Source organism: Zea mays, chromosome 10 (assembly GCF_902167145.1).
Source record: "Zea mays cultivar B73 chromosome 10, Zm-B73-REFERENCE-NAM-5.0, whole genome shotgun sequence".
NCBI lineage: Eukaryota > Viridiplantae > Streptophyta > Magnoliopsida > Poales > Poaceae > Zea > Zea mays.
In genome coordinates, this window is record NC_050105.1 from 143,348,432 (window position 1) to 143,359,837 (window position 11,406).

At 36.9% G+C, this 11,406-nt stretch overlaps 1 protein-coding gene across 1 annotated transcript; it reads right to left on the reverse strand.

Moving 5' to 3' along the window:
• Window positions 1–1,754: 1,754 nt before the first annotated feature.
• LOC109942752 (villin-4) lies at window positions 1,755–11,115 on the reverse strand. The gene is made up of 23 exons (XM_020545271.2): window positions 10,923–11,115; window positions 10,724–10,805; window positions 9,690–9,789; window positions 9,307–9,375; window positions 8,951–9,193; window positions 8,694–8,871; window positions 8,485–8,617; window positions 8,174–8,336; window positions 7,741–7,891; window positions 7,520–7,620; window positions 6,591–6,746; window positions 6,349–6,417; window positions 6,219–6,287; window positions 5,974–6,111; window positions 5,746–5,874; window positions 4,208–4,355; window positions 4,098–4,108; window positions 3,867–4,007; window positions 3,660–3,785; window positions 3,453–3,518; window positions 2,766–3,084; window positions 2,513–2,673; window positions 1,755–2,427 (listed from the first exon to the last, which is right to left on the reverse strand). The coding sequence occupies exons 1-23, from the start codon at window positions 11,086–11,088 to the stop codon at window positions 2,314–2,316; spliced, it is 3,033 nt and encodes a 1,010-aa protein (XP_020400860.2). The 5' UTR covers window positions 11,089–11,115; the 3' UTR covers window positions 1,755–2,313.
• Window positions 11,116–11,406: the final 291 nt, after the last annotated feature.

Sequence of the window (11,406 nt, forward strand, 5' to 3'; positions counted from 1 at the left end):
CCCTTGATATATATATATATATATATATATATATATATATATATATATATATATATATATATATATAGAAATGATGAAGGTATTTCTTTCATGACCTTCGTCCGAAGATTATTATGTCTTTAAGAAAATAATGTTCCGAAGGACGAAGGACATTAACAAGTAACCTATTTTTTGTGTTGCCTTGTTCTCAATTTATAGCATTTCAGAGCAAGTCCCCAACACCATGAGATTTTCTAAGATTTTCTAGGATTTGGATTAGATTCGATACTAACGGGATGTTGGTTCTGCCTTATCCACTGCTCATCAGCAGCCGATCAAATAGGCTTACTTCGAAGTCAGGGAATAAATAAAAAATAGCCAATAGGTTTGCAAACAGGCAAAACTGTATTACTAAACAGGTCTACAAAGACTTGAACGGCTACGTGCTCTTCTCTGTTAAATTTAAAGAAGCTAAGCTAACGAATCAAGTGCGTGTGTTCTGGACAACAAGGAAATGTGCTCCTGTTGTCTAGGCTAGCGGGATCAATCTCGTAAACGACTCCAAACCAAGACACTACTGCAGTAGCGGTCACACTTCACAAGAAATGTGCTCGCCAGTGTGCCCTATCAGCTTCTAACTACATCTTGTCAGGGACAGCCGGACCGGGCAATATATAGACAAAGTATCTAGGCCTCTGGTTGGTTTTGGTAATTAATGTTAATATAAGATTATTGTGACTAACATACGTTTTGTAGCTATACAGTAAGGCAAGCCACAGTGATACAGGAAAATGGGCCTAAAAGCATAAGATGGATAATTTGACCTAGCCAAGTCTAATTAGGTATAGCGGTATCTACACTTACGAAAAACTAGATCTAGTAACCCAAGATAGCCCGCAAGAAATTTAGAAGAAGAAAAAACATATAGAAAAGTCTGCAGTAGCATCAGATGTGTTCGATGCTTCATTGTATATGACACCAGATATGAAGTTTGCCCTATAGTGAGTCTAAAATATATCGAGGTGTCTGATGTGCACTGGGTATATGGTACCAAACATGACACTTAAAGACCTTGCAAACTACGCACTTGCACATTTACACTCACCAGAGTGTTCGGTGCTGCACTGAATGCGACATCAAATGGGATACCTAGAGAACATATAAGCTTTGCATAGGAACCAAATACTCACCTGACATGTTCGACGTGGCACCAGACGTGACACCAAACATGATACTTAGAGAGGATGTTAACCATGTCAAAACCAGTTAGACTCACCGTATGTGTCTAGTGTGGCAGCGGTGCTCGCATCAGATACCTAACACAGTAGCGGCTAGTTTCAAAACTAGCTGTTAGAGAGGCACTGATGTGTCCAGTGCAATGGAAAAGTCATACCGTACATGTTTGGTGCACACAAAAAATTCTAGATAACGTTCTAACGACTAGTTTGAGCCTCTGGAGCTATTTATACCCCATCGTATCAGCTTCACAAGGTATCTTACCCTTTCAATACCTGAAGCAACTTTATGAGAGAAGTATTGATCTAGCGATTAGCAACCTCATTAGTGCATAAAGAAAGACTTATGAGCATCTATCACCAACACATTAGGCTCATCTTAGTCAAGTAAGAGTCTAATGTTCACTACTTTTGGTGATTAACATCACCTAGACGGCTGATTGGAGTGTAATGATCATCTAGGGAGTTTGTGGATGACCCGACTTGAATGTTGTATATAGTTGTAAGCGATTCACCGTACAAAAGTGATAAAAAACCAATTCAAAGAGAGTACTCAGTTTTGTACATGCATTGTTGTTGTATTGCGAGAAAGTACAAGTATATCTAATCGTGGCAACCTTTTGCGATCTGAATCCCATAACACAAACGTTGGCCAAACTAGAAAAAACATCAACACGTGATCCAAAATCCAAAGACCCCCACAACTCAAGTGAGCTATGGAATTCCAATCCTCTTGATCTCTGATTGGATCTTAGATCCTATAAATGGAAAGAACAAGTACTTTCACAAAGAATAGGCTATGGCCCTGTTTAGATCCCCTCTAAATTTTAGAGCTCTAAAAGCTTTAGATACTTTAGCTAACTCACTTTTGAGCTCTAAAGCTCTAATATGAGGTGAGCTATATTTTAGAGCTAACTTTATTAGATCATTTATTTAGATCTTTATCTCTAAAGTTTAGAGCTCTAAATTTTAGAAGAAAGAATCCAAACAAACCCTAACTAGGTGAAGATAGGAGCTCTAAACATGAAAATTGGTGTCTTTCCTCCTCACAAACAGTTACTGTCTTCAGGAGTCAAAATTCAAGACGACCATGGGAAGACTAAAAAAGCTGGACATCAGATTTCAACTTGTTCTGCTTCCACTTAGGGAGCTTGTAGAACACCGCCCTTGTCATGTTGAATTTGTCTTTGAACTCAACAGACGATAAGTAGGACTGCATTTAGTTGATAACAGTAAATGGAATCATCAATTGATCTAACAAACATGTATGAATGGAAGGAGGAAGATTAGTTTGTTACCTCTCGTTTGGTTAAATCAATGTCAGGGGAAGGATCTTCAGCTGTGGTTGTTAGACGTTCATATGGGTAGATCGTGCGGCCTTCGTCGTCTTCTAGTTTGTTTTCACTTGCACCGCCTACGACACCTTGCTCCTGTATCGCCTTCTCTGGCTCAGGGCTCGCTTAGTTTTGCAAAAAAAGAAACAAGATATATAAGAACTAGAACTTTTGCTACCCGTGCTCTATCATATTTGAAGAGTTGTATTCATTATACCTTTTACCGATTTTGGTATTGTACTTTTTAGGGGTGCTTCAAAAGAGCTGGTGAGGGCACTGATAGCTGATTTTTTGGGTGATACCCTTGAGTGTTCAGGACCTCCAGATTTTGGGAAAAGCTTTTTCACAGCTGGAGGAGGGGTGGAAAGGTTCCTGATATTGCTTGTGTTCTCAAAGGCAGAAGTTAACATATTGAAGGCTGGAGACCTTCCCCGAACACGTGGACGATCCGGACTAGTGGACATGCTTCTTGAACGCTGAGATTTATCTTGTCCAAAACCTCTTCCCGTAAATGCTGGTGTTCGTCGCTTTGGTTTCTGAAAACATGGAGATAGTAAGAGAGCTGCTTTTAGATAGCAAGACTTCAACTTAGACGCTAGTTTAGCCACCCTATGTTCCTTCTCTGAAACCTTATGGTCAACATATATATATGTTGAGGCTCAATCATAAAAATGACATAGTATTCCTAATTAAAATACTGAAAACCTAAATTTGTGATCATCTATATACCCGCACAAGAAGTTAACAATGTCGAGAAAGCAAGAGTATCAACAAACATGCATATCATGAACCAAAAGTTGATTTGCAACCACATACTTGGATAGAAACTATACTAAATTCACAAAAAGCGGGTAGAAGATGATTTCCACCGAGCTACTAGAAAAATCATTTGTTTGAGACTTACTTCTAGTGATGGAGGTAATCCACCCTTTAGGATAGCAAGCTTCCTCTGGTATGAACTGCCATGCATCTGCAACAAAAATTCAGAAGTGCAAAGATGAATTTAATTTCCAATGCTAAATACCAGGCATGCATACATAGGTGTAAAAATCTCATGGAATAGAATTGGTGTTAATTCACAATAAGCAAGTGCAGGACACAAACTACTTACATGAGATTTTGCAGAGTCCCAATTGAAGAATCTAGTAAAAAATTGTGGCTCGCTGCCTTCTGACACAATGAATATTGGTGTTTCTCGTGATAGTTTTTCCATAAGAAAATCATGAACAATAAATTTCTAGCAGTTATAGTGAGAAAGAAAGTGAGAAATAAATAAAAATCATGATTTCTAATTTATAGAGGATAATTTTGGTTTAACCTCTCCAATATCCATAGCTTGTGATTTCACTTTGGCATCCACCTCCTGGCCAACCCAAACAAATATGTCTGAGTGACAATCAATAACAAAAACATCCTCTGTCATAAGATCATCCTGAGTAAAGTGGTGTATTTCTTTAACCTGATATACATTTTAAAAATAATGTTTGTATTAGACATGAAATCAAGAAAGCACTTAGCAATAAAACCATGTCATCTTTGTTTTCCTTACCCTTAAATTGCCTTCACAACCCCCAACAACAACATTAGTAGCCAAAGAAGAGAAGTGTCAGTATATGTTGAACAGTGCATTCAACTTAGAAAATCCTTGTTTGTAGTTACCTTTGGATATGATGCACGAGAAAAGATGGGGATCACTTTCATTTTCTCTTTCAATTTTTTGGTTTGGATACTTGGATTTACCACCCAGTAGTTTCCAGAATTGGTCGGTTTCTCTCCCCTCCTTTTGTGACCTGGAAGGTAGATCTGGCTGTACAATAAAAAATAGAAGCACAAAAAGAGTTAAAACTTAGGAAAAACATGTTGGAGCCAAATAAGCAGAAAATAGACGACTAATGTACCTGTCAAAAAACATACAAGCGAAAGGTAATTCTATTTCTTCTCGAGTGAAATGCAGAGTTCCTACCATTACGTTTAAAACCACATAAAAACAAGGAGGGTGACAGTTGATAGCAAAAGGGGTCAGAGGAAAGTTCTAACTTGCAAGGCTCCTGGGTTCGGGAGTTGGGCATTGGAAGTTCCAACATTCAACAAAAGTTCCAAGTTCCGACGTGCCCTGTTCGAGTCCACTTCTCGTAATTCTAACCCAAACTCCTCTAATCTCGTGGATAAATTGTAGAATATGTCTTGGGAAAATTTCCTACTGGGATAAGACCACACCCTTTACATATATCATAGGATCAGGTCCGATTGAGGTATTCGACTACACAATTGATCAAAAATCAATCTACTACTTTTTACCTCTTCCAACCTCTCGCTATTGAGCGTCTCTCAACAAGACTCGATGGCATTCTAGATAGCCTTGTCGATCCTAGGACACCCCTGATGTGTGTCTCTCGAACGTGTCTTTCTAGGAGTTGTTCATGGGTTTTTCGGGTGAAGAAGTGTCAAATCGGCCTTGTTGACTTGCACATCAGCCTTGCCATTTAGACCCAACTGAACTATGTATCTAGGCTATATGCAGCCTCGGGCGATCTAGCCCCTACTATTGTGTTGGTCGGATTCAGCATCAACAATGACAATGTAACAGGGTATAAACATCCAATCTATACTAAATATGAGTCTAGAGGAAGACCTATACGTTGTTTTGTTGCCATCATACAATCCAACAAACACAAATGGACCAAAATCTAGCACAACTAAAACATACTAAAGAAACTCAACATGATATACATTTACAACATGAAACACATTTGTAACAAACAACTAAACCAAGTAACTATTAGTCATATCGATTTGCACTACATTCATGTGCATGGCTAATTTTCTTTTACTAAATTGCAAAAGAAAAATATAAGTTGCCGCAAGACCAAGAATATGCTGGTCCAATACTAGTAACCATTGATAACTATCAGACTTATATCATCATCATAGAAATCAAATAATTAACTCTCACATGCATTTCTTTTGTTTTCTTTAGCAGTTAGACTACATACTAACATGTGACATGAATAAAAGTGTCATTGAGCATTGCTTTGTGCATAACATACTCAAACTATTTTCTATCAGAAACATGCAAAACCTTTGTAGGGGAATTTAGTCAAGGTTTTACATTGATACCAAACTGCCAATTTGCTAATCATCAGGAAATCTGTATTGTACGAAGATGTATTCACCCAAATGAGAAAGAATATTGAAACCTTAATGACATCTAGCTGCCTCTCAACCAAGTCATGATCTAATGAGGTCGTAACATTGCCAGTCCATGTGAACACAGTGTTTCCATCGTGGAGAATGTAACAATAGGACGAGTTTAAGGACGAAGCCAGCTAACAAAAAGATGAGAAAGATTAAGACGCTCATTAATGAAGATAAGACTGATGTTCTCACAAATATCTTGACAAACCAAAGTATGACCCCAAACTTACTGTATCTACTTGAATTGCTTGCATGTTTTCTGATCCTGAACCTTGAATCCGAAATAGGGCAATCCCACCTTCAGAGTAAGTGTCATCCAAAATATTATTTTCAGCAATAAAGTTCTTGTATCCAGAGCTAAGGCCACCCTATATTGAAAATTCAGAAAGAGAGGAAACTTATAGAGCATTCAACATAGAAGTATTAAGATTTTTTATAACATGTTAAGGATTTTGACTGCTAATTCGAAGCAAACCTTGAACACTTGAAGACTTTGAAATATGACAAAGAACTGTATTGGTTCTTTCCCTTCATAAAGCCGAGCCTGTGCATAAAAAATTAGAGGCCAAAAATATGCTTTAAGATATAAATAATCCGCAGATTACCTGGACAGCTTGGAACTTTGAAGCCTGAACCATCTTGCTAGCCAATGACAGCGCTGACACCCTCTCCACCTAAAAGCAAGTAAGATCGATTCACAAGGAGTAACTTGCCTCAAAAACACATTTATTAGAAACATATGGAGATACAACAAGGAACAATGAAAATATCTCTTGACTTAAATAAATCTGTGTGGGTTTAAATTCTTGAAACCATCACTGATGTTGATTTTATGAGCAGATGTTACCTCAACGCTTCTGTTCCCGAACCAAGTTCCGATAAGACATTCCTCTTTGTCATCTCCAGCATATGTGTATTGAAAAATGTAACAATCTCCAGTGTAAAATTTTGATTGGTCAGCAGCTGAAAGAAAAGTCTTGACATTTCCATTCACCCTCCATACCTGATGCCAATACAAAGGTTACAAAACCACCATGGAACTTGCACCAAAAGTAAATGGATGAATGTTATGGCAAGCTTTTGCCTATTAACTTTGATTGAAAGGCATATATCAAAGGAGATGGTTGTAGATCGATGGCATAGTTGAATTTGGGGTATAAAGAATCTAGTCGTCCAGATGACATATTTTCCATACATGTATTCAAGGTAGTTTTCTTTAGTTTGCACGAGTGAAGTTGGGAATTTATCCAAATAGACATGCATGTAAAATTCAAGTAACCATGCCTTGGAATTCGACATTGTGTTCAGACCGTGTTTTTATCTGCCTTTAATGAAATGACGCATAGCTCTCCTTCGTGTTCAAGAAAAAAGTGTAGTTGGAGCTAGAACACAACCTTAGGAGAGATACTCCCTCCATTCCAAATTATAAGCCATTCCAACTTTTTTGGTGAGTCAAAGCATCTTAAGTTTGACTAAAATTATAAAGAATGACAAATATTTTTGACATAAAATAAGTATACTATGAAAACACTTATTTGGTATCATAAACGTTATTGTTTTATTATATAAATTTGGTCAAACATGAAATGCGTTGACTCTCGAAGAAAGTTGGAATGACTTAGAATGGAACATGGGGTAACTAGCAAAGAACAACAAAGCCTTTTGTTTCAAGAAAGCGGGGCTAGGTTTGAGATGGAATCTAAAAAGACCCAAAACCAAGAGGAAGATACTTAGCACCTTGCACAAAAGGACTATAAAAGTTGGAAAAGATAATACCTGCAAATGACCTGTACAATCAATGTAAGGCTGGAGTTCTTCTTTTACAGGTGCAACTTTCATCAAGCCTTTAACATCTAATCCTTGACTTTTGAGGAGAGCTGCATGAGAAATAGTGGATAAAAGTGTGATATCTCGTTTTATCAATATCTTGCACCGGAACTGATAATATATGTGTATATATATAAGATTTAAGGAACTCATAATATGTAGACAATAACCTGCAACTTTGCCCCTTCCATCCTCAGATGATAACTTCAAATCAGGTGTGGGTGGCCACTCGATAAATTTTGATTTGAACATGACTGACTCGAATCCCTCGATCAATTTGATAACATGTGATTTTGTTCGGCTATCATCAATGAGTAGTTTCTGTATAGAGGTAAAAGAAACTGAGCATGCACACATGCATAATAATGTAAAATATGAATATCTTGTGAATATCACGAAAAATGCTTTAAGAATAATCATTATGAGTAGTGGTCCCAAGAAATTAATTAGCTCTTTCCATTTTGAGAGTGAAGTAACTTGCTTTCAATTTAAGAGTGAAATAACTATTTTTCAATTTTTAGGCCTAAATAATAACTTTTAGTGGTGAAGCAGCATTTGTTCAAAAAAATATACAATGAAGCATTAAACATTTGATGTAAATACCTCAGCAGCTTTGCTCGCACCCTTTCTTTCTTGCAAAGAAGTATTTCTTCCCATCCAAACATACATTTCACCACCACAATCAAGCAAGTAGCATTTGTTTGGCTCAAGTAACTCACGTGCCAAAGATTCAAAATTAATTTGCTCCAATTTTCCTTGGTTGATGCTGGGAAGTGAAATAAATAATTCACTCAGTTTCATAATTTCAAGAGAAATTTAATCTAACAAATGTCAGAATTTAAATAGTATACTATTGTTCCTGTTGACAACTAAAGTTGAAGTTTTGTAGACATGGAAAAATGGTAGTGAGATACCATATCAATTTGATGACAATTTTCTTGTCTTCGCCATTATCCTCAGAAGGTGCCTTTCTTGGAAGGGGAGCAAAACCACCAAACAAAGCCCAAAATTCACCAGTTTCCACATCAGCCATCAATTTTCCATCCTCTAGAAGAGAAATTTAAATTATGACACCATCTTAAATGTGACATCCTATATTTAGTACATTAATATATTTGCTTACCAACCCCTGCAACTTCGCACTTGCCCTCATGGAAAGTATCTTTGATATACTGTACAACTTCAAGAGCTTTTGCTCTCTCTTGAATGCATGAGCTGGAACCATTGAACTGGAAAATTTTGGACTTGGTATCCAAAATAAATATGTCCTCATGGTTAAGGGACGAACGAGTAAAAGGAACCTAGTTGTTAAATAGAAAGCACATTAGCAAATGGGCCAACCTTGTTAGTTGGAAAAAATAGTGCCTTTAGATTGCTTACCTCTTTAACATGGACAACATGTTTCCCTCTACACACATATAAGCGGGTAACATGCTCCTGGTCATTGACTTCTACATGGTTGAACCCAGAAGCTATCCCTCCTGGTTGTGGCATGATGCATGGCCTAAAATATGAGAGAAACCTTTCAGTTTCATTGCCTTGTAATTCTCGGTACTGGACAGCACGTCCTCCAAGCGCAGCATCAAGTTCCACAGTTAAAATTGCAGCAGTTCCAGCCTCATCCTACCAAGGAAAAGAATGGACATTTTTAGAGAGCTATTAGTTACAAAAAGTACCTCTACAATATCCTTGGAGAGCAAAATCAGTGATGTAGTGTCAAATGTTTGAAAGTCTACCTGACTAGTGTCTTTACCAAGCCAATAATGGATGTCATGGCGAAAGGAACCATTTTTTAAAGCTGTTGTCTGTAGGGAACATAAGGAAACAATATTCAGTGCAGTGAAAAAACACAACGATGAGATAAACCATAAATAGACTGTACTATCATGGTGAGAACTTCGTGGACAGTGAAGCATATCATGCACCATCAAGGGTTACATTCAATGATACAAGATAAGAAATATGAAAATTAACAGAGAAAATATTTGTCATGGGTTCCTCAAAGCCTCTAAGCTTTTGTTTCAAGCAGGACCAACTATTTTATCTTTCAATTAAGATGCACAAACAATCTTCCTAAAGAAAGGCAAATTCATAACAAAATGCATCAGTAAACCCTTACCTTCAAGATGATATATGAATCACCCATATAAAATTTTCCGTGTGATGATGTTGGCACAGGAACAGGCTTAAAATTCTCAATACGCCATACCACGAGACCACTATAACTAAATTAAGGGGTACAATGCTTGTACAAGGAACTCTTATGAACATTAAAATTGATTGGGGCAAAATGACAAAGAAGTGTCGAAAGGATAGAATCATTTTCTAGATATTTACATCAACCTCATCATTCTTCATATATAGTTTGTCGTTATTCCAATATAGTTTAGTTATCAACATGGCCTTTGATTAGTTTAGCAACTGTTTAACACAATATATCTAAACTTATAATTTTGTCTAAAGCTAAACATTTGCGACATGATAGACGTAAATCTTTACAGTTCATATCAAATAAAGTTTCTATGTCATACAATGTTGGTTTGTAACCATCAAAATTTTTGCTCCTGACATATATACAGAAGTCAAGATATTTGAATATTACGCTTACTATATGTGTTTTACAATTTCAGGAAGGAACAATTGGATCTATACCATTAAAAGATCCAAACTTTAGATATATACCATGGACCTCACATGTCATTGACTCATGTGGACCCACATGTAAGTGAGATAGTAATGGTATGGATCCAAAGTGGTGATCTTTTAATGGTATGGATCCAAATTTCCCTTTCAGGAATCAGGATCATGTCAAACTTAGCAGCATATCAGAACAAAATCAAATATAGTAGACACGAGAGAGCAATCACTACCCAGCAGTACTAAAAACACAATGTAAGTGATATTTAACAGATTAATTGACAAACATTATGCAACTTCTGCATGTTTCTCAGACTGACATGCAGACACACTAATTTGTTGATTCCTCGTAAGCATGTTTACTGTTACAATCAAATGAATATCTCTCATCCAAACTTGCTTAGGCTAAGAAAGTCATCATACGATCTCATAACACGTCTCGTTGATATAAAGATGTTAGAGATGTCATGCCATGAAAAAAGTACGTAGTACAAGAAAGCATGTGAAAAAGGATACTCCTTTTGCCCAGCTCCGTGGAAGGCAGGATCCAAATCCTTCATAGACACTGACATCCTGGATGTTGATGAAAAATCCTTGTCTAATTTCGTATCAAAAGAACGTTAAAATTATGCAATAAAAATGATTGTTTAAACAAATCGTGTGTGATAGGAAGGGGTAGAAAAAAATGATGAAGACGGATTCCGATAATTCTCACCTGAGGACAGAGAGATGTACTTGCCGATCGAATTGGAGAATTGTTGGGAGAGAGAACGATCTGGGGAGGGGTGGGGGAAGCAGGGTGAAGTAGATGGCCATCCGTGAAAGACGGATTCAGGAGAAAGAAAAAGGTAAAATTCTAGCGACGAGTGCATGCGCTTCATCTCTCCAACTTCACAAAATCAGGGCGCACCCCCACAGCGTTCGTTTTCTGCTTTTGTTCCACACAAACCATCTCGATGGACCTTTTCTGCCCAAACAATAAATGGGATTTTTTCTTTCACGGAGTTTTTTTACGAGTGTTTGGTTCCACCAAACTAAAGTTTAGTCTCGGTAAAATAAAATATTTAAATAATAATTATGGGTATTAAATATAGTCTAATTATAAAACTAATTGCATAAAGATGGAGAAAGACGAGACAAATTTATTTAACCTAATTAAACCTACATTTAATATTTGTAATTGATATTCAAACAATTGA

Bases quoted from the DNA above. Each gene is read 5' to 3' on its own strand.
- LOC109942752 (XM_020545271.2), bottom strand. From the start codon at position 11,088: ATGAAGCGCATGCACTCGTCGCTAGAATTTTACCTTTTTCTTTCTCCT. The intron at 9,376-9,689 runs GTAAGGGTTTAC...TGTTCCCTACAG, and splicing joins ATTCATATATCATCTTGAAG to ACAACAGCTTTAAAAAATGG. The intron at 6,747-7,519 runs GTATTATCTTTT...TATTGGCATCAG, and splicing joins ATTGTACAGGTCATTTGCAG to GTATGGAGGGTGAATGGAAA.